Source organism: Mesocricetus auratus, unplaced genomic scaffold, assembly GCF_017639785.1.
Source record: "Mesocricetus auratus isolate SY011 unplaced genomic scaffold, BCM_Maur_2.0 Super-Scaffold_100006, whole genome shotgun sequence".
In the NCBI taxonomy this organism is placed as follows: domain Eukaryota; kingdom Metazoa; phylum Chordata; class Mammalia; order Rodentia; family Cricetidae; genus Mesocricetus; species Mesocricetus auratus.
The window spans coordinates 23,450,118-23,474,148 of NW_024429190.1; the positions used below are offsets into that span (position 1 = coordinate 23,450,118).

The window sequence follows — 24,031 nt, forward strand, 5'->3', positions numbered from 1 at the left end:
TACTGGCCTGCTTTTGGAGTTCTGACAGGATATGCCCTCAGCTGCTGCCACTAAGAACACCACCTGTGCCTACTAATTAGGTTCCCTTTTAAAATGACCCTCCCATCCTTCTCTTTCTCCTCCCCCATCTCTTTCTTCTCTTCTACTGCTCCTGTCCCCAGAGGCTGGTCTCCCCCACCCTCCTTTTTCTCCTTTTTACGATCCTTTTCCCTTAATAAAAAACCCTCTACTTGAAGTCTGTCACATGGTATTTTTCTCTCTTGAGCTGCTTTTTATAATTACAACACTGTATACCCAACACCTTTGTTCACTGTGTTCTTTGTCATCATTGATTTGTATTTTCTTTGGGTCAAAAAGGATGGAGTATATTTAATCATTATAACAGTTTTTAAATAGGCAAGCGATGTTGTTAAGTCTGCTATTTGACTTCACTTCAGCTACAGACTGGAAGGAAAACTCTTGCCAAGATGGAGAACACAGGTCAGAAGTATCAGGTAAGAGATAATAGGTAGTTGCTATAGGAAGTAAAGTTATTTCCTTGATTATGGATCCATGCTCATCAGTGGTTTCCTATAAAACCCAACCTGCATCAAAGACTAGTTTTTCTGCTTTTATTATCACATTTGATTAGAATTAGTTGTTAACTCAGTCAATACGTATTGCGAATTTCTGAACTCCAGTCCTTGGCTGCATATGGGTGATGTAAGAATGAATTAATCAGGATTATTGTTCAAAGGTGCTCTTGAAGGGGCTGGAAAGATGGCTCAGTGATTAAGAGTACTTGGCGCTCTTGCAGAAAACCAGAGTTCAATTCATAACACCCGTGTCTAGGTGGCTCTTAATCACATGTAATTCCAGCTCAAGGGGATCCAATGCAGTATTCTGGCCGCCTTGTGCACCCTCACACGCGCACACACACACTGAGAGACAGAGACAGAGAGACAGAGAGAGATTTTTCAAAAGACTCCCCCTTTGTGAGGTGTAGATGTTTTACCTGGATCTATAGCTGATAAAACTTACCCACAAAAATCTGGCTTCCCATACTGGCCTGTAAATCCTTTCAAAGTAGAGGTTGGTTTTTCTCACTTGTACTGAGGCTCTCGATAAATAGTTTCCACATCCCTGCCAAAGATTTACACACAAACTAGGAGATGAAATAGAGGACAGGTTGACATCATGATGTAAAGATGAATGAACAACCAAATGATGAAGAGTGAAGGCTCCTTCTTCGGAACTGTACACAGATAGCTCAGTGTTACCTGTGTCTTCTCAAAGGAGACAGAATAGAGGGAAGGTGTCATAAAAAGAAGAGGCTTCAAGGACTTTCTGATGGAAGGCTGCTGATGTGGACAGCTGTGAAGAGTGTGTGATGGTCAGAAAGGCAGACCTGATGGAATGCAAGCTAGCATTCTAGGTTGGATAGATGAGGAGGTGGGATCCTGAGAAGACTGTGGGTCAGAATTCCGGATTTTTTAATTTATGCAAATATCTTTATTCATTGTTTTAATAGTTTATTATGTTTTTAAAGTTTTCATGCAATATATATTTTGATCATATCTTCCCCTCCCCCAACACCACCCAGATCCTTCCCAACTCCCTATCATCTGACTTCATTTCTTTTTATCTCTCAAATACATATATGCGTGTGTGTATTTATGTTACATATATGTATATATATATGTATACACACCAAACCATAATAACAACAATACAGAAAAAATCATTGAGCTAATTTTGTGTTGGTCTTCTACTTCTGAGTGTAGTTCCTGCCCTGGAGTGTGGTTGATATACCCAGAGTCACTACACAGGAGAAAACTTACTAGTTCTCTCCTTAGAAGGTATCAGTTGCAAATAGCTTCTTGGTTAGAGGTGGGACTTTGTGTCTCTTTCCCTTTCCCTGTGATGGGACTTTGTCTGACTTGAATCTGTGCAGGTCTTAAGCATGCTGTCACAATCTCTGTGTATTCATATAAGCATTGGCCCTATTGTGTCTGGAAGATGATGTTTCTTAGAGGTCATCCACCACCTCTGGCTCTTTCGATCTTTCTGCCCCCTCTTCTGGAGCTTTGAAGGAAGGGGATTGGTAAAGATACCCGATTTAAGACTGAGCTTCACTTTCTGCACATTTTGTAGTAATAGGTTTCTGTATAAATTACCATCTACTTCAAGAAGAAACGTCTCTGATGAGGGATGAGCAATGCATTGATATTTGGGTGTAATAATGTGTCCTCTTCCAGACCTCAGTGGATTGGTGGCAGGTTGACACCACCCCAGTGTCTTTGGAACTACCTTCCTTCACATGGCATTGCTCTCGAGTGCCATTGGAGGGTGTGTTCTGTCACTCTGTGACTGAATGGTGTTCCATTGTGTGATTGTATCACTTGGCTTATCCACCCTGAGGTTTGCCTTGCCACCCAACCCACATTACTTGTAAACTCAAGGTCAATGAGAAGTCCTGACTGCCCAAACAAGTTTGACGATGCCTGTTGGACAACAGCTAAGGCTATCCCTCTGGTATTCACACACATGTACACACATATGCACCTGCACTCACATATATTTATATATAGTGCATGCATGCACTCAAAGACACTCCAAAGTTGACAAGTCTATAGTTAGCCACACCTACGGCCCTCAGAGTGATGCTGTTTGCCCTATTAGCTTTTACATTCCAAGATTCTAGGAATCTGTTCTCCAGTAATTCCCAAACTCTCTTGAAACTGTATGACAGGTTTTGTCAATAACATATAAGCTTGGACACTTGCTAGAAGCCTCACCAGTCCTCAGCATGTCAGGGCCCTGCAGATAAGCTTGGGACCACGTTTCCTCCCAGAATTCATGATCCACATTTAGGCCTGCAGTGAACCCAAGTTTTCCTGAAATTTCTGTAATAAGTCCTCAGAGAGTTTTTCCTTCCAGCACACAGGAACGTTCGTGGAAAAAAATCTTGACAGGCACATAAAAATCACACGTCTGAATTTTTAGTGCACAAAAATAGTGGTTTATAAGAAAAGTGCTTTTAAGATGTTTTGAACCTTACTAGGACATGCTCAGTTTTGGTCATAGAGTCTCAAGAGCCAGAGAGCTATTTGATGTCAACCACACTATTAATATGCAAGAAGATGAATGTTTCTGGGCATCATGTGAATAATTATAGGCAAAATAAGACAATGTCAGACATTTGCCTGAAAATAATTAAAACACTGGAAGGGTAAAGGCAATTAAGAGCATGAGGGTATCAAGCCAACAGTATCAGGCTTAGTCACCAATGAAGGTGGACAGTGGGGACATGAACTCACTGCTTGACCCTTCTTCCTTCTTTGAGTGTGCTTGAATTTCTCTGTAATTGTTTTTACAAAATCCTTATATTTTAAATATGAAAAAGTAATATTCTATACAAAGATAAACATTATAACCTTAGATAGATACTATATTCACAATAATGAATATTTATATACATATATTTAAAATGTTAGTGTACTCTATAGGGGAAATTAGGAGTGGGGTCTTGGTGAAGTTGTGCTTAGTGGGAAGAAGCTTGACTATCATGCAGGGACCCAAGCTCTAGTATGGGCTTTGCATAAAAACATTTTGAAAGTGTATAAAAGTTCCTTCTTTGTTAAGTTGTTTCTTGTCTATGAACTGAGAAAATCAGACAGCTCTCTTCTAAGGCCCTTTCCTGGGAAACAAGGTAAAACCCTCACTGGACTCAAACTTGGTCTTTGCTTTCTCTTCTCAAGACTATATACCCAGGGCCTGGGGCAGCACCTGGCACACAGGAGGGGTCAATTACATGTGTTCTGTCAATGAACAAGTGTATTGCCATTTTCAAAGTCTTTTTTTATCGGCTGAACCTACTTTTCTCTACAATGAAAGTAGGTCCAGGTCAAAAGCCAGGTTGAAACCTTTCACTGTTTAGGTCACTTTGTAAAGCCATAAAGTGGCAGCAGCCACTGACTCTTCCTTCTTCAGCAGTAGCATGGAGGGAAAGTCAACAATCTGTACCCAGTGCCTGCTCATTGCCCTTCAGGAGCTTCTACCTAACCCAAGGTAAAGATAAGACCCTTCCATGATGAGCAGAGCACCACCATGCTCATTGGTCCTTCCCAGTGGCCTCCATTCTTCCTCTTCTGCATCAGGCTCTCTGATGTAGTGTTCTTTCAGTCTGACAGTGTTTTCCCACTCCTCTGTTTGGTGGTACTTACCCCTGTTTCCTGTTTAGATCATACCATTCCTTTAGACAGATATCCTCTGGACCATACACTCAACTGCATTACCTATAAACACCCAATAATCCCTTCTCTGTGCTTGCAGAACATTCTCCAATGTTTATTGAGTTGATTAAAGTTCTGTTCTTTAGGCAAAATAAGAAACAAGTTCATCTTTCTCCTACTTGTTGTTTGATTCTTCTCTGCCTTTTCATGACCTATCAAGCAAACTCTTCAGCTTTCTGGTAATAGTAGACACATGAACACTTCAGTCAGCCTGTATGATTCATCTTAAATACTAAAAAACAAAATTGGAAAAACATCTATTTCACATCTAATACAAAACCTGCTCCTTTTTAATGGTTTCAGCTCTTTCACAACCTAGTTCCTGCCACCACAACTCTCTTCCACTTTTGGCATCTCTACAGTCATCTCAGAACGTAAGAGACTTAGAAGAAAATGATCAAATTACAGAAATCGTGCTTATACACACACTTCCTGGCTGTCAGTGCCTGCTACATGGCCCCAAGTATTCAAATGTTGACTCAGTCAAGTAAAGTACATTAGCAGGTCACCAGAGATATTCTTGGAACTCCATGCTTTACAGCATGCTGGTACAGACAATTCACTTCCAAGCTGATGTCCAATGAGGCCCCCAGACCAGCTCAGTACCTTGTATTCTGGGGGAACTCCCTGTTGCAGCCAAAGGCCTGGTGTAGCTAACCTACTTCCACCTAGCTTCCCAGTGCGTTCATGTCCTGGAATACTTGTTTCTCCATAGCTGGACCTGCTCTGCTCTCTATTCTCAAGTCATGCTTTGTATTCCAAATGCTTAGTGTCTGGAACCAAGGAAGACACCCAGGCTAGGAGTCGAACTCCTGCAGTCTCTGAGCAGACACCTGTCAGACTCAGTCACTGCTCAGTATCATCCAGTAAAGTGTAAAAGGTTGAGAGACATTAAGAGATAATTTGATAATGCAAATTAGAACATAAAGTGAATTAGGTACAAGACTTTGAACTCACCAAGATATAATAGATAATGTAGTATTTTCTATGAATTTGTCAAAAGCTAATAGACTAGACATTGTTGATGTATATATTGTTGAGGTATATATTGTTGCCTGTATATATTTTATGTACTTACTGTACTTATTGTATATGGTTTTTCTTATGTTAGTTGCATACTTCCATTTTGTATCAGATAAAAAGGGGAAATGTGGTGATATATTGTTACTGATCTAATAAAGCCACTGATTTTTGCAAGCTTTATTTATCATAAAAAATTATATCATCCTAGACAGGTGAAAGCCAGCCTACCATCTGAATCATAGGGAGCTTTGAAAAATATATAAAGCTTATTCTTATCCATTGGTGTGCTAGTTTAGTAGATTTGGTTTAGAACCACAGAACTAGGGTTGATAGAATGGTCTAAATAACATGTTAGGAGAGTTCAAGAGAGGGTCTCATAAGTGTTTGAAAGCATCATGGAAAGATTCTAGAGTAACAGTGATGAGGAAGATGAAGATACACAGATGGAGAAATAGGGCGGAGAGGAGTTGGGTCATCAGGACCTAAAGCCACATGGAATATCATCAGCAAGACTCTGAGGCTAGGATGACAAGATATGATTTATAAGATAGCTCAGTGCACTTGTGGATAGAGTAAAAGGACAAATCTGTGAAGCCCACCAGACTGCAAACTGTTGAGTGCAGAAACTTGGTCTTGTATAGTGAGTAACATTCTAGGAAGAAAACATGTATCACCGTGGGGCATGTTAACAATGGATGAAATAACTATAGTACTTAGAGGAAGACAAGAAAATGTAGTGAGAATTGAAGAACATAATGCTTATCAGTTGGAACCATCTTTTTAAAGCAATGTTTGGTTACTAACAAAATGTGTGTGTATGTGTGCACGAACATGTCCAGTGATATAATGAATTATCTTAGACCCACCATTGGAGGCCAATTCAAACACAGCTACTAATTTTGTATTTTGTGAATGTCATATTGGTACCTTCTAATTGGCTATAGTGAAGTGTGCACATGAAGGAAATTGTAGCAACTATAGTTATAGACTTCATTTTTCTCTTTTTTGAGAGCTTGAATTATCAGAATGTCGTAGGTTGTTCTGGAAGCATTGCATGGATTTGAATGAGTTAAACTGAGTTAAATTGAAAAGGAAGTAAAAACTTTAAGTAGTAGTATGAGCTAGATAGAAAATTATATGCTTAGGAAAAAAATAGAGTTAAGATGTTGCCCTTGAGGCAAGTAGCCAGTAAAAATGGAATCTGAAGTGTTATTCTAAGCCAAGGCTCTCTTCAGCCTGTTTCCTACCCATAACTTCTTACCAGTGCTTCTGAAATAAATGTAAAAATAACTGCATGAGATAGACCTAAAAATATTGTCTACATCTGAGTTCTGAACACACTAAGCGGATATTTCAAAGGTTCATTCTCTCTGGAGAGAAAAGTTCATGGAATCTAGAGATCTTGTTATCTGAAAAATGAAAAGTGATCTTAGAATGGGCAAAAATCAAATATTGAATGGCACAAAAATACTATGGTCCTTTAAACATATGAGAAATATTTGCACATAAAATGTGGTAAACACTAGACAAGTACAGTGAGTGGTACATGCCTTTAATCCCAGCACTTGGGAGGCAGAGACAGGCCAGTCCTTGTAAGTTCAAGGCCAGGTTGGTCTACCGAGTGAGTTTCAGGACCAACAAGTTACATGGTAACACCCTGACTCAGGAAAGAAAAATAAGGTAGACACAAGTGTAGAGTAGCAATTACTAGAGGCTGAGGTCCATAGAATTGGGAACATGGAAAAGCAACGACTGGGATTGGTCAGATGATAATGTAGACACATTTGGAAATACCACTGAACATCATTAATGTGTACAATTACTATGTGTTAACCAAACATAAGATCTTACTGCAACACTACAAGTGGTGAATGGCACCGAGAGCAAATATAAGTATCAATAAATTATACCAACACACACACACAGGCATCTTTAATCCCAGAACTGGAGAGGCAGAGACAAGTGGATATCTGTGAGTTCAAGGCCAGCCTGGTCTACAGACTGAGTTCCAGGACAGCCAGACATGGCGAGGCCCTGTCTTGGAAAAGAAAAAGACAAAAGAAGAAGAATACTATGCTGGTCAACAAACTAGTTCAAGTTCCCCCGCAGAGATTAATTATTCTATTCCAGACAATTAGAAAAACCCATTAAAGAAGTCATCACATGAACAAAAACAGCTAATAATAAATTAATTAAAAGGCTCGACCAACTAAAATTAAGCTTGTCTATGGCTGAAACTTGAAGTATGTTATTAATACATGTCTAGAAACTTAGAAATAATTAAGCACAATTTTATTTGAGTCTGAGAAGTAAACCTAGAGACTCTCTGTGACTAGGAATCTACACTGATTTAGAAAATAATGTATCTGGCTGATGTTTAAGACTTCTTTTGCACATGCCATGATGGTGTTCAGGTTTTGAAAGTCAACAAATTTAAAGGACCTACATTCCAGCTTGGAGGATGAATATTTAGAGGTAGCATAAATCTCATCAGAATGATTGTCCACTCACGTTTTGGTTCAAATCTGAAATCAGTGTTTAATTCCAAAACTCAGGGCAGTGGGGCAACTCTTTCAATTAGATTCTTACTGTTGAGAAGACTTAGGAGGAAAACAAGATAAAAATGAGTTTTTAATAACATAATTTCCACAAATGACATCATGTATTACAGATTACTGTTGCCAAGGAGATATAAGAAATACATATCAGATGGAAGCAAGAACATTGATTGCAGTAACATTGAACTAGCCAGGCTTCAGAAATACACTCTGCCCTTGGATTTGTTAGAAAATGTTGTCTATTCAAGCAACAATGGAGTCTATATCCATCTCCTAAAACACGCAATCCTTTGTCTATTCAGCAAAGAACAAAGAAAACATCAACACAGTTCTCATATCCCTCTCTTTGGCAGTATATAGAATAAAAGGCCTGCTTCCTGTCATATTTGCCAAGAGTAGGGATGATGCTTCTTGGTCCCCATCTAAAAACTTCCACATAGTAAATACTGCTTTTCTCTAAGCAAACAACCGATTTCCAGTCAGTGAGTAATTTTTTTCCCGGAACCATCTTATTGGAAAATCAATGAAAAGAGGAAAAAATTAAATAAGCAAATCTTTAAAAGAAGCCACAGCAAGAGGAATTGTTAGTTTCCAAACTTACCAGTCAAGAAAAGCCGGCACTTCCAGCTTGTCCCAAACAAAACCGTAATTTTAACTGACCCCTGAGTTGAGCCTCGCTGGATGAATGACTTCCAGGGCCTCTGGCTCTTTGGGACTAAGCGAGAAGATTATTTTTAGCACAACTATTTGGAAATCTTTGAGAACTTAGACCCGCTATTCTGTCTGGTACCAAAGCAAGTTCCTCACTGAGCTCTCAGGAGAGATCCTGACTTTTGTACACTGGGAATCCTGCAGCAACCCACCCTCCCAGAGCACGGTATGGTGTTTATTCTCTTCTTCAGAACTTTGGCAAATGTAGAGATCATGGCCCATCTTCTTTTTGATGGAGTCTTTAGCTCAATAAGCAGGTAACTTTTTAGGAAGAATCCAGGAAATGAAGACCTAGCCTCTTGGCCATAGACAATGGTCTTTAGTCCTTGGCTCTCCTGCAGCTTATCACAAAGGGGTCCTTGAGTGGGTGATACAGCCTAGGGGTTAGTCTGTAGACTATAAAAATTTTTGCAAATGTCCAAGTTTCCTTTTTCACTGTTCTTTCATCACAGTACTTTACACAAAGCAGCCAAAACTATAAATCATGAGCTGTTGTAAAAAAAATCCTAATGAATATGGTTTTTTTTCATTCAAATTGTTGAATTTCTACTGTTGCTTAGTTAGGGATGGGAGTTTATTTTTAATAGGGAAATGAGCAAGCAAATACCTATAAAACCAGTTGTGTGGCCTTGAAGGGACCTGCAGAGGTCCAGGAGAAGAGCCCTCATTTAAATGTGAAAATTGGTTCTGCACAGGAAAATGAGGACTTCAAGGGACTAATGGGCTCATCAGAGAAGGAACTGAGGTTTAGAAAGCTCAGCTCTCCTTCCTGTCCCAAGCTCATAGCCCCTCCTAGTGAAGCTAGAAGAACAGATCCTGATATTGAGCAATGCTTACTTCAGAGGCCAAAGAGAGGTTTTGTTTTGGCCCTTCTCAATAATCTCTCCTCTTCCTAATGATTTCCAGGCAAAGTGTATTTTGAACTTGAATTAATCAAATCCAGTCTTCTGTCATGAGGTAACAGATGAAACCTTGGTGTTTCCAACAGGATATCAGTTCAAATCCTAGCTGTGCCATTTTGTGAATTATAAAAGTTTTGTCTTTGTTTAGGAAAGATGAATAAAAAGAATCTTACAGTATCTTTTCTTTTTCTGACTTGAGTGTTTTATGAGCATAATGCCTTGAAAGTCCATCCATGTTGTGGCGTTCATCAAAATGTCTTGTAATTTTAAAGCTGTTGCATATTTGTGTCACAGTTTATTTATCTGCTAGTTAACACTTCAGTTACTCTTTTTAGCAGTTGTGAATGCTGCTGCCATGAATATGAGTATGCAGATATCAATTTGAGTCCCTGTGTTTAATTCTTTGTGGAATATTCTCAGCAGTGGTACTATTTGGCCATATTTGAGTCCTTGAAGTATTTTCCAAAATTTGTGTTCTCCTGAATAACATCTTCTATTTTAGAACCAAAATCACACTGTTTACAAAGAAATCTCAATATATATATATATATATATTTTTTTTTTTTTTCTGGAGGCTCAGTCTTTACGTTGATTTAATCAAGGCCTCTCCCAATGTTTCTTGTGGCTAGTTTGGCAAGAAATGATCCTGTTACTAAAAAAAATAAAATTTCATGCTACTACATACTACATCCTCCCTTAAAGACTCAGAATACATATTTATGTGAAAGGTCTGGTGTATACATATGTTTTTAAGTGTATGTTTTAAAATCTAAAAACCTGTCTCTTTGTTATTCCTAAAGAAAAAGTTTGGGTAGAAAGCCATTTACATTTAGCATTCAGGGCCTGTCTGAGATTAGCATTATATCCAGAGCTTTGATTTTCTAAGTCCAAAGAAGCATAAAAGCGGGGGGAAAATACATGCCAGTACATATTCTACATAAATTTGCATAATTCAAGCCAATGCTTGAAAGCATATTGCAAGAGAGGGGACTGCTAATGGAGATGTTTTCTCCTGAGGATTTAAAACATATTCTAAGGTTGGATTGTAATGTGTATTGAGTCGTATGCTTTGATTAATTTTATGCTGTGCAAATTATGTCTTTTCAAGCTGTCCAAAATCATTATAATGTAAAATTTTGACTCATGCGGCTTATTCTCAGTCAAAACAACCAAATTCTTTGTGATGCTTTAAATTTTGGGCAGTAGATGAAAATGGGTTGCTCAGGAAATGGTGATGGAAATGTGCAATTGTATTGCTGCCTTGAAGTTTTTCATCAGGAAAAGCCTGGTGAACCAAATTTTTATATGTGATAAAATAAAATGTGAGAATTGAAATAAATATAAAATTATGTTTAGTATCTTGAAGTGGGGGGAATCTTCTAAACATAATAAAGTATACTTTAGAATTTAATATCGAAATACTTTAAATGTATGTAAAAACAGGAACTGGAGAGATGGCTCAGTGCTTAAGAGTGCTTGCTGCTCTTCCAGAGGACCTGGATTTGGTTTATAGCACCCATGTCAAACTTACAAGTACCTATAACTTCAACTCCAGGGGATCCAACATCTCTGACCTGTTCAGGTACTTGCATTCACATATATGTGCCAATACACTGAGACACATAATTAAAAATAAAATAAATCTTCTAAATAAATTTTCTGCATTTGTCTTGATGCATATGAGATAGGGAAATATAAATGTTCATTATACTAACATTTATAATAGCAAAATAATGAAACTATCCCAAATGTCCATTGGCAGAACATTAATTAAATATAAAACATGCATATGACAGACATCCTAGAGTCTCTGAAACAAAAAGTGTGGTGTATCTATGTGAAGAAATGTCAATATACACAGATACACTGGGTCCTCTATCCAAATGTTCCACATGCCTGAATTCAGTGAATCACAGAACAGTAAGTAATAATTGTTTATTAATTTTCTGCTGCATATGTGCAGACTTTTTCTTATTATTCTATAAGCAGTATAATTATTTACAAACATTCCCATTATGTTAGATATTGTAAGTAAACTAATGGTAAGTGACTCAAATATATAGGAAAGTGTACATGAGTTATATGCAAACCCCACACCAATTTATATCAGGGTCTTGAGCCTCCTTGGCTCTTGGTACCTATAGTGGGGTGATGGTCTTGGAACAAATTTCCCACAAACATGACTCATGTGATGATGGGGGATGTACTTCTGAATGCTGTAAATATATGTTTCTCTTATTGATTGGTGAATAAATGCTGATTGACCATTAGCCAGGCAGGAGGTATAGGTGTGGTTACCAGACTAGGAGAATGTTGGGAGGAGAAACACAGAGAATTGCCAGAGACATGCCATGTAGTCGCTAAAGGAGTAACAGCTGGAGCATTACGGGTAAGCCACATCTTCATGCCAATGCATAGTTTAATAGAAATGGGTTAATAATGGAGAGCTAGTCAATAAGAAGCCTGAGCCATCAGTCAAACAGTTTATAATTAATGTAAGCCTCTGTGTGTTTATTTAGGGCTAAAGGGCTGCAGGACCAGACAGAACAGAATCCTCTGTCTTCACTGTGAGAGCAAAATGAGAATACTGTGTACAGAAAGCTACCTTGGGGATGGACACACAAGAAGTAAGAAACAGGAGTTTCTTCTCCAGGGAAGAAACTAGTATTTAGGAGACAGAAAACAACATTAGATTACATTAGATTGTGTACCCCTTTCCTTTTGATTTTACGAAAAACATTATCTATATATGCAAATAGATTAATATGTTTAAGCACTATAGGTTATATCACTTAAGCTCTTCACATGCAGTCTTAAATACTGATAACAGTATTTCAGGAAAAACATTTCAACCTTCTTTGTTTTATAATATTCTCATAATTTCTCATTAGTTTTTCTCCCCACGGAACTCATGACTCATCCTCCAGACGTCTCTTCTCCCAACTTGGATGATTGTGTTAAATGCTGTTTTGGTGGTGGGACCCTGTAGTTGATTGGTTTTACTCTTCGCTCTTTTGGGGCCTACCACACAGCTCCCAAATAAATACACAGAGGGTTATTATTATTTATGAATTCCTGGCCTTGGCTTGGCTTATTTTTAGCCAGCTTTCCTTAAATTATTCCTCCTATCTTTTGCCTATAGGCATTTACCTTTCTCTATTTCTTTGTATCTTTTCTTTCCTTATTCTGTGTCTAGCTGATGGCTGAATGGCTGGCCCCCAGCATTCTCCTCTCCTCCTTTGCTTGCTCCTCCCTCTTCTCTTTTTCGTTATTTATTCTCTCTGCATGCCGGTCCCACCTATCCTTCCTCCTGCCCAGCAATTGACCTTTCAGATCTTTATTAGACCAATCAGGTGTTTTAGGCAAGCAAAGTAACACAGATTCACACAATTAAACAAATACAACATCAAAAAACTCAACACATCTTTGCATCATTAAACAAATGTTCCACAGAATAAACAAATGTAGCACATCATCAACTCATATTCTGCAACAGGACCCATCAACCAATAAGAAAAAGATCACTGCCCTTGTGGAATATGGGTCCTATCTGAAAGAAATTTCACAAAATAAAGATAGAAATAATCTAGTGGGTTGAGATGATAAATGCAATGGAAAACAAAAAATAATGGAGCAGGAAGAGGGAGGATTGGGGGACACAACATAGCACTTTGCAATATTAAGTAAGATGAGAATGGTTTTACTGAAAAAAAAACATGGCATATGAAAAAGATCTCAAGAAAGAGGTGAGGAGTTAAACCATGTGGACATTTTTGTGCAGGGGTTTTACTCAGAAGGAGACAGAAACGATCCTAAAGAGTATTATACCAGGTACCTTTAAGGAACACCAAGGAATCCTTTGCAACTAAGCATAGGACTGAGGAGTAAAATCAAAGATGAAGTCACAGAATTTAAGGACTGTGAGGATCAAGTAGAACTTGTAGACATGGCAATGTTGACTCTTAGAGGGAACTAAGAGCTGTCGTGTTGAGAAGTCACTGTAGTTTCTCATAGTAATCCACGCTCTCTCCCCTTCATGCATGAACTGAGTCCTGAGATTTCCAAGATTACTCACAATCATCCCAGTCATGCAGTGAGTACCGCAGCATCTTGCTCCCCCTGCTAGTGACTATTAGTACATAATTAGATTGAGTGATGGTCAAAGGTTCTCAAAGCAAGCATTTAGACTCCTGTAACAGACAGCTCTCTAGTGCTTTTGTCAATGAGAAGCAGTCCATTCATTCGTTCAATGACAAACTGTTTCAGTTGCTTTAATTAATTCTTCCTCTGAGCATATGCTGCTGCTATCATGAAGTATTCTTTCTTCCAAGCACATTCTAAACTACCTGCTTCCTTGTCTACCACTACCCAGATCCCAGTTCACTTCACTTCCATAATGTTCACATTGAAAACTTTCACACCACCACCGGTGCCTGGGCTTCCCAAAGTACCTTTTTCTCCCAATATTCTCAAGTCTTTCTTAGAAATCTTAAAAATACCTCTTGGCCTTGGTCTACAGCCTTCAGGGCTCTGTATGTATATTGTTAAAAGCCTCCTCCTGAGCATTCTCCGTAAGTGTGTTCTCCAAAGAAGAACTGGGATTGCAATCAATACATCCTGTTTTAACACTAGCAAAGATTGAGCATAGGATTCTTCTTACATTATTTTTATCTGAGTCTTCTGAAAAACAGCTCATATCTTCTTTTCTAAAAAAAAATCATATACAAGTACAATGCATTTTGACCATAGCCATTCCAAGTCCTGCCATGCTCCCCCATGTCTCCTTTTTCAATTCATGTCATATCTCTGTCTCTGTCTCATATATTTATATATGCCATTTATAAATATATATGAAAGAGATAATTACATATTATAGATAGATATACAAATGTGATATATATACATATATATGAATAAATTAGTGTTGTCCACATGTGTGAGCTTAGGGCTGACCATTAATGCTTAGACAACACATCATAGGGCTTATCTCTTCAGAAAAATAACTCTCTCCCTTGACAGCTGTAGACCGCCTATAGCTCCCCAAATGGAGATGGGATGGGGAACACCGTAGCCTTACCCCATTAGGATGCTGACTTGTGTGCTCTTATGGAGGTCTTGGCAGGCAGTCATAGATGTTGAGAGTTTGTGGGAACAACACCCCTGCCATGTCCAACTGAAACTCTTTTGCAGTCCTCAAGGTTCTCTTATTCTTACCATCGTTCTGGTACCTCTTCATGGAGTTCCCTGAAGTGCTCATATTGCTATCAGAACCACAGAGTTTGTCAGAAAGTGGAACACTAGGATCCGTGGTTTGAGGTTGGTACTTGCCCTGTTTGGGGTGTTAGAAGCTTGATCCCACTATGGTGGTTGCGAGAGGCAATAGGAGCTCTAAGTAGTGAAGCCCAGAGCAAAGTCATAAAATAGGCACTCTCCATTGTCTGGCTTCCTGTCTTCTCATCCCTCCCACCTTGATACCATATGCAATAGTGAGATGCAGCCATGATGACCGTTGAGAAAGCCTGTGCCATGTGGCATTTTCAGTCTTCAGACTTCAGCCTCCAGACTGATAACTAAATAAACCTCTTTCCCTTGTGAACACAGCCTCACGTATTTCATTACAGTAGCAGAACATAGACTGATATAATATTGTATAGCAGGACCAATACATAGAACATGACAAAAGTGTTTTAATCCTTTGATAGTAGGGTCTGGTAACACTGGATACATTGTCTAAGCATTTTTTGATGATAAGATCTCTAATGCTTGAGATTATTCCATAATCTCATGTACATTTCTTAGATTGTTAATCCTGAACTGAGGCGAATTTTGGGGGTATAATTCCAAAATGTTAGTCTTTCTATGGGCACTATAAAAGTAGTGTGCCTTTTAAATTTTCTGGGGTGTCTGCCAAAAATATAATTTGATCACTTTTCCCACATTTTATCGTTATTCCCTTCAGAGAGTGTTGTCCAGGTGAAACACTATGAAGATTCTATATGAAAACATAGACCCAGCCATTCAAAATCTACTCATGTTCACAACCCACTACAACACCTATGTCATCCTCCCATTGAAGAGACTGCTTATCCATAGGATGACGAAGTCTGAAAACTCAAGTCTCCCCAGCTTATGCTGCCCTCCCCTGTCTTAAGCCTGTAGGCCAGGAAGTTATACAAATAACTCATCCATTAGTCTGCATCCAGGCTCTGTGAAGCAGGATGCCAAGTCCTATTAGGTTACTTAAAGAGGCCTACATCTACTTCACACAGTGCATGTGGCGCTGGGCATGGTTCAAGTTCACACAGCTCGTTAATTGACCCCCAGTGCTAACGGCTTAATGGGACACTGTGGCATTATATTCTGCAGATTTTAAATTAAAGTTTCAGACTCCCCCAGGACATGCACAGTACCGCAATTAACACTAATTGGCATTACACATGATTAACAAGTGAAAAACATGGGTTTTTTTTTTCTGAAAATGCTTCTTTTCTCCCATGAATTCTAAGAAGCTGATGAATGCATGCAAAGATGAGTAGGATGATACCCAGTGTCTGTTACATTGGCACAGCTCTGTAGACAGCTTCTATACATGCAAGAGAGAATAAAGAAAGACAGAACTTAATGTTACAGACAACTAGCCCTATAAGAGTTTAAATCAACGTTAAGTGAAAAACAAAAGCTCTCAATCACAGGACTGGCACAAAGTCACTTTTCTCCACATCATAGACACACATACAAGAAGACTGGAAATATATATATACTAAACTATAAAGAGGAATTAGTTATTTCTGAGTAATGTCAATTGTGATGGTGTTTATCTGAGTCATTTGAATGTGTCATTTTCCTTTTATAATGCAAAAGGAAAGGTTGTTTTGCTAAATCCACTCATTCTTGCAGAATAAATGCAGCAGAGAGGTGTGTTTAGAATGTTTTCTTTAATATTTGTTTACTTTCATTTTATATGCATTAGTGTTTCGCCTGCAAGCACATTTGTGTGAGAGTGTCAGATCTTGGAATTACAGTGTTGAACTGTATGTGGGTACTGAGATTTGAACCCAAGTCCTCTGGGAAGAGCAGTCAGTGCTATTAACTGCTTCTGAGCCATCTCTCCAGCCCCATAGAATGCTTTCATCCTTCATGCATGCCAGTCCCTGTATTAGGCACTGAGGATTCTGTGTGAATAATGGACTGACAGCTTCTTAAATCATGAGAGGAAGCAGGGTTCTACACATGAGGAAAATCAAATGCTGGAGGATGCTGCTGCACATGCCCATTCTGCAGTTCACACCAACTCCATTGTGCCAAAGCCCCCCTCTAGATAGTGCACTAATGTCTGTCCTCTCTTCTAGAGCCCAAGATGATTGTCCTGCTCTACGTGACAAGTCTTGCCATCTGTGCAAGTGGACAACCTCGGGGCAATCAGGCCAAGGGAGAGAGCTACTCTCCAAGGTACATCTGCAGCATTCCTGGCTTACCTGGTCCCCCAGGTCCTCCTGGAGCAAATGGCTCCCCTGGGCCCCATGGTCGCATTGGCCTTCCTGGAAGGGATGGTAGAGATGGCAGGAAAGGAGAGAAAGGAGAAAAAGGCACCGCAGGTAAGGAATGATGAGGTTCTATGAATACCCCCTCCTCCCTTCGTTGTCTCTGCTCAGTGGAAACTGCTCCTTCAATGGCTTCATTAATCATGACAATTTACTTTGCTTCAAATGCTGCTTCAACTCTTTCCAGCCTTATTGGCTACAGTGACAACTTTGTCGGGTGGACAAGGTACCATCGGGAAGCCTGAGCCTGGTGAAAGGCACTGCAGGAGATGAGCATAGACCGGCATACACTGTGCGCGACTGCTGGAGCTGGACTTTCAACCACTGATGCCTGGAATGATCAGACAGCAGTTGGATGCGTGGAAGTTTGAATAGACAAACAAATGGGCCAGAGCAGGGGAAGAATTGGGATTCAGAAACTCTTGTTTACCACTCTGCTCAGAGCTAATGTTCTAAACAAATATTCCACAAGGTCTTCTAGATTTTTCCATGTATACAGCTAGAAGGACAATAGTGTCATATAGCTGACCTTTCCTCGCTCAGCACTGTCCCACCCATCCTATCACATAGCTCTCTGTGTTAGTATAATTGTCCTCAAGTCTTCGATAATTTTCAGGCTTTTCCTCCTACAGATAAGTTAGCCCGGGAAGCTTGCCAGACTCCACAGTCCTTCAGAAGAAACCAAATTGAAATTCTCCAGAGGTTGTGTTAACTCTACAAGAGCAAAGAATTTGGAATCAATCTTTGAAAACGTGCTTCTGAGTGTACAAGTTAGACAAAAGAATGAAAAAATACATAGATCGAAAAAATATGCCTCTACCCAATCACGGCACCTGATTTACTGGGGTTCTATGAGACAGTGCTAAGGCATACATCCAGATTATTGGATAATGTGTCATTTCCAAATACTCCATGCAAAACACATGGGGCAAGTCAATATCTGTCAGATGTGTGAGCATTGTTCAATATTAAAGAACCTTATGTAAAGATCCAATGTCAGATCCAACCTTGAATTTGGAACTTAGATGTAGTTATTCAAAGGCAGCTGTCTATAAGGTAGCTCATGTGAATGCAAATTATAACTGAGCCATGATTGTAAATACCCTTAAAATTCTATAACACACAGAGTATAGTTCTATATATGAACAACCCTTTCAGCTTGCTGTGTCTTGAAGGAAGAATGTACTGGCTAATCACACAAGCATTGGCACCAGAAAACACACTCAAACCTTGACTCTTTCAGTTCTTTACCTAGCATCATTGGGCAAATAGCCTCTTTGGTCCTCATTTGTAAATTGGCAATAGTAAGATCAATTATGAAGTTTGAGGGTAGTCATATATGCAGAATGTCCTATAGAATAATTGCCATGTACTAAGTATTTGGTAAATGTTACATATTGTTAATTATTACATTTTGATCCACAGGTCCAAGATAAATCTGTGGCCACCCAAAGCCACAGAGCAAACAAAAATGATTAATATATCCATAAGGTAGTTCTATTGTTATTTCAGATAGAATTTGATATCTTTACGTGCTACAGCTTTAGCCTCGTATACATCCCTCTATGTATCCATGCATTATTTACTCAGAAATATTTTGTGTATCTCTAACTACTAACTTCTATTTCTGGAGAATGTTTTTTAGCCTCCACACCAATTTAGTGCTGAATAATTGTTATGGCAGGGTGAGGTGCTTGACAGCATGTGCCTAGATATCAGTGGCACACCTCTCCCACCCGAAGCAACCAAATATGAATCTAGACCAGTGGTTCTCAACCTGTGGATTGTGATCTCTTTGAGAGACAAAGTATCCTGTCACAGGAATCACATATCAGATATCATGCATATCAGATATTTGCATTATGATTCATAACAGTGGCAAAATTACAATTACAAAGTTGCAAACAAGTAATTTCATGGTTTAGGGTCACCATAACATGAGGAACTGTATCAAAGGGTCAGAGCATTAGGGAGATTTGGACATTGCAAACTGTCCCCAGGGACACAGCTGATTGAGAAACTGTTCTAGTCGATGGGAACACAGACATCTGTTAGGGAGAGAAGGGAAAGAACTATCTAAGCACATCATTGCAGTAGTTCCAAATACTGTCTATTTATTAAGAACTCATGTGTTGGGAACTTATTTATGTTAGCTTTCACCATTACAATCTGCAGTAACTATAACATGCAATAAAATAGTGCTACAAATGAAACTGTTAAGATTCAAACACAAAGTGACTTTTCCAAGAATATGTAAATCCAACAGACACAGAGAGGAAAGAGAGGGCTGACTGTAATTGTGAAGAGATGCACACATCGCCCCAAAACCACATTTGCAAAGTGACTGGAAAATGGGTCCAAGGCTGGGAAGTGCTAGCCAATGATTCCTCTCCAATGACAGTACAGGGCCTTTTCATTTGTGCAACCTTCTTGGGTACCAGGTTGCCTTCACCTCAAGCAAGTCCAGACAGAACTCATTGTATTCTTTTTCTTACTTTGCTACCCTAAACTAGAAATGAAGAGATTATTACACCTGCAAACACATATCTCACTGGTCTGTAGAAATCACCATAATATATTAATCCAATTCAATTAAATCAGAATTCATGCTTACACAAATATCACTAGAACTATCTCATGAAGCCTCTAACAGCTGAGCCATCTCTAAAGTTCTCATGAAGCTTTCTTCATTCCAGTTTAATATAAAGATTTAGTATTAAGCCTATCACACTGAGTCCCTGTCACATATGGTGAGTGTTCAGACAATATTACATGGTTCTAAATTCAAGCTAGACATGTGGATGGGTGCATAAATCCATCGATGGAAGGAAGGAAGGAAGGCAGGCAGGCAGGCAGGCAGGGAGGGAGGGAGGGAGGGAGGGAAGGAGGACATAGCTGATCCATGGATGAAAAAAAAAGGATAAAATGATTCTAAAGAGAAAATCTAGGTAGACCGCTTGATGGAGAACTAGAAAGAAAAATATATGGCTAAGCTTCAGTACATATACACAGTTTAACCCTTAATGCATCATCCTTATATAGTCTTTATCCTTATATAGTCTCCTGGTCCATGGGGAAATTCTCCATATAAATAAGAATAAGTTCTATATATTATCATTACATTTACGCCATGATTAGGTATATCTGACAGTTTAGGGTATTAAATATATATTACAATAGAAAATTTAAATACTGAGATCATAAAGAGTTCCTCATATTTATAATTTTCATTTCAATATTTATGAGCTGTTTTCAATAAAATTTCAAGAGCGACCTCAAGCAACCAACTGCTAACTTTTATTTCAGAGACTGGGAAGCCTAGGCCAGTAGACTTAGCCCTTCTTCATATTTACTACTTGATCCACAGGGGAAGTGGGTTCTATGGCAAACAGGCTGAGTCATTGTTGACTGTGTCATCACCCACTAAGTTGAAGTAATCTTACATGCAGTGTCTCTGTATTGCAAATGGAACCCTTGAGCAGGAAAATCTTATAAGCAGTGTGATTTGAGCTTGTAACGAACTCCTATGATTAAAATTGTTACTGAGACATGAATGGTTTTATTATTGTACTGAAGATCAATGACAAAGGCAGAAAAGGTGAAGCTACCGTTGAACTTAAATACAAATTCCGGATTTTGCAGTCTTTGATTTGTGAACGATAAAAGAAAGTTTATATGTTTCTGTCCCAGAGAATCAAGCCCTGATGAATATCAGAAACATCTGTCTCGTGTATTCTGCTTGAAACAGTAGAGCTTCAATTTAACCAGTCTATCTGCATTAAGGGGATGCAGCTGTAGTTGATAAGAATGCTGATCTTGTCTCACCAACAGTGGTGACATTCATTGAAAATAACCTCCAGGCATCATAAATTGTTAAACAGCCACTTTCATAAGGATTAAAGCACCATGCTTGACATTTTGAGGGTAAAGCTTTAATTCTCCTAAACTTTACATTGCCAAGATACTTCCTTGTTAATTTTGCCAATTAACAGGAAAAAAGAACCAAGTTATCACATGCATGCACTGAACTATGTACGGCACTCCAAAATTGATATCAAAGCACCACAAGATAAAGGGCTTAGCTGAATCAGAGTACCTGAGAAGAAAACCATGGTTACAAGAGAAACCATGCATTAACAATACATTTTCCTGAATGACAAAAAAAATAAACAACTGAAGACCAGCAATCTGGATACATTGTGTAGAAATACTATTATCCAACTACTATTTGTGACATGGATTTGGTCACAAAACCAAAACCTTTTATTATACTAATTATTGTTGTTTTATAAAAGAAAAAGTCAATTTTGCTGATGCCTTTCAATCAAGATCACATTTTTCTCTATAGTTAGCCTCTAGTTAACCTGCAGATGTAAAGATTTGGACATACAGAAAATGATCCTATACAGTTGCTTAAAATTGGTTGAAAATCTTTAGCATCCAGTTTTCTTTATGTAAGGGGACCCAGAAAGGTTAGGAGACAAGTCTAAAGTGACACATTTAGTGGCAGAGCCAGCTACAAGTTAAGAGGCATTTCCATGGAGGAAGAAAGACACCATGAGGCTGGGAAGGCTTAGGATCCTTCTAATCCTGATATATAGTCAAGTCCCATTGCCTCCTCAGGACTCAGTTTTTTCCTCCAAAGGAAAGACTGTAGAATGGTGAAAGCAGTCATCATTTTTTAGTTAAAGTAGCAGATGATGCCCCCAACATTCCAGGGTTACCTACAGTTTACAGGATCAACCCAACACATTTCTCAGAGGATGGTACCCAGACTTGTGCAGGCATGTGTTCAGATCGCAGCTCCATCACTCAGTAGCTCCATTCTCTTGATTCAGTTTCTTCGTCTGCAATGAAGATACTAATTCTTAGCTTTTAAAGTTGTTGTGAGATTTAAACAAGATAATGCATGCAAATGAAACATTTAACCTTGGTCCTGGTATAGAGTAAATAGTCGATAAGCATGGAGTTTGATTTCGATTAATTATTATTAACAAGAATAGAATGAGAGAAAGACTAAGCTTCCTCCAAAGAATTACCTGGTTCTGTCTCCCCTCAGGACTCACCCTGGGAAAATGACCAGCATGCTCTCTGAAACCTTTCTGTGGTGACAAGTACCTGGTTATAACTAATATGCACTTGGGTGATAGGTCTTCAAAATAACAGCTTATTAGTTTAATTAATCGGGGTCTAATTGAAGTCTCAAATATTGCAGAAAATGTAAATGAAAGTTTTCTATTCTCATTTTTAGTATATCATGATTTCCAAAGCTGTTGATAGTTGACTGAAAAGACATGATTAGGGTGTGTTAGCAGTGTGGAGGTATGTTGTTTGTGACTCTCTAGAAGAACTATTGACTTAGCCATTAATTGTTTTTGAAGGTCTAAAAGGTAAGACTGGACCCCTGGGACTTGTTGGTGAAAAAGGAGACCAAGGAGAGACTGGGAAGAAAGGACCTATGGGACCAGAGGGTGAGAAAGGCGAAGTCGGCCCAGCTGGGCCTCCTGGGCCAAAGGGAGACCGAGGAGATCAAGGGGACCCAGGGCTGCCTGGAGTGTGCAGATGTGGAAGCATTGTGCTCAAATCTGCCTTTTCAGTTGGCATCACAACCAGCTACCCAGAAGAAAGGCTACCCATCATATTTAACAAGGTCCTCTTCAATGAGGGGGAACACTACAACCCCGCCACAGGGAAGTTCATTTGTGCTTTCCCAGGGATCTATTACTTTTCTTATGATATCACATTGGCCAATAAACACCTAGCAATTGGGCTGGTACACAATGGGCAGTACCGAATAAGGACCTTTGACGCCAACACAGGGAACCATGATGTGGCTTCAGGGTCCACAGTCATCTACCTGCAGCCAGAAGATGAAGTCTGGCTGGAGATCTTCTTCAATGACCAGAATGGCCTCTTCTCAGACCCAGGCTGGGCAGACAGCCTATTTTCTGGGTTTCTCCTCTACGTTGACACAGATTACCTAGATTCTATATCAGAAGACGATGAACTGTGATCTGGACTGGAGGCCTGAATGTTGCAACATAAATACCACATGGCTTACACTTTGATTTGATCTGGGGTGCTAGAAAGTGGAGTAAGTGAGAAAAGGATTCAGAAACTCCCTTTACAGACAGCTCTGGCAGAATTTATCATAATAAGACAAACCACCAACCAGTTGAAGTCACAACAAAATGAACGACATAAAATAACTCCAGACATGAACCCCTCAAAAGTAATGATGATAAATATTTAAGCAAATTAAAAGTAATGTTGACAAATTTGAATGCCCTTGGTGATACAACCAGCTGGCAGTGACACTGCCTCATTAAATATTCATAAAACTCCAGTTTTGTCTGTTATTTAGGATAATCATAACATTATAGACAAATTCTTTGACAATTCTCAAGATTCAAAGAAAAGTAAGAGATGCTAAAAATTTTCTTTTCTTCCTTCTTTTTTTTTTGTTTTTTGTTTTTTGTTTTTTGTTTTTTTAGGGTTTCTCTGTGTAGCTTTGGAGCCTGCCCTGGCACTCACTCTGTAAACCAGGCTGGCCTTGAACTCACATAGATCCACCTGTCTCTGCCTCCTGAGTACTGGGATTAAAGGCGTGCTTCCCCACTGCCCAGCCAAGATACTAAGAATTTTCTAACGAATTAAAAAAGACTGATACATTTCTTTATTTATTCCTTTATAGTTTTAGATGTACACTCAACAACTTCTGTGTGTGTGTGTGTGTGTGTGTGTGTGTGTGTGTGTGTGTGTGTGTGTTTGCTTATTAAGGATTTTAATGTCTGCTACGCATGAAACACCATACTGGATTCTGTGACAATGAGGGAATCCCAAGATGAATATAGGCTAGTCCCAAGCATCAGATTCCTAAGATGATAAGAAATTGCGCACGCGCACACACACACTCTGAAAAGGGGCCTGCTAAAATATACATAGTGTTAAATGTTTACTTCTAAATTCTGAGGTGATAGAAGCAGACCAAAGAAATTTCTGCCTACCAGATCTTAAATGCC

General features: G+C 39.0%; 1 protein-coding gene and 1 long non-coding RNA gene across 9 annotated transcripts in view; one reads left to right on the forward strand and one right to left on the reverse strand.

Annotated features, from left to right (window-relative positions):
- The window catches only part of LOC121140808, a 54,155-nt gene extending 45,598 nt beyond the window's left edge, over window positions 1-8,557 (reverse strand). The window contains exons 1-2 of one of the 2 annotated variants that reach the window (XR_005877730.1): window positions 8,457-8,533; window positions 7,809-7,897 (exon numbers count right to left, since the gene is read on the reverse strand). This is a non-coding gene — a long non-coding RNA (uncharacterized LOC121140808). Of the gene's footprint in view, window positions 1-7,808; window positions 7,898-8,456 lie in introns of both variants that reach the window. The other variant, XR_005877731.1, reaches the window with a different exon arrangement.
- C1qtnf7 (C1q and TNF related 7) overlaps window positions 1-23,680 on the forward strand; it is a 98,984-nt gene extending 75,304 nt beyond the window's left edge. For 4 of the 7 annotated variants that reach the window (XM_040747035.1, XM_040747034.1, XM_005068812.4 and 1 more), the window contains 2 exons: window positions 16,818-17,063; window positions 22,391-23,680. In XM_040747035.1, coding sequence (XP_040602969.1) covers window positions 16,826-17,063; window positions 22,391-23,022 — 870 coding nt within the window. In that variant the 5' untranslated portion in view covers window positions 16,818-16,825 and the 3' untranslated portion in view covers window positions 23,023-23,680. Of the gene's footprint in view, window positions 1-8,607; window positions 8,733-12,074; window positions 12,096-14,671; window positions 14,785-16,817; window positions 17,064-22,390 lie in introns of those variants that run through there. The other 3 variants (XM_040747033.1, XM_040747032.1, XM_040747036.1) reach the window with 3 other exon arrangements.
- The last annotated feature ends 351 nt before the right edge of the window (window positions 23,681-24,031 follow it).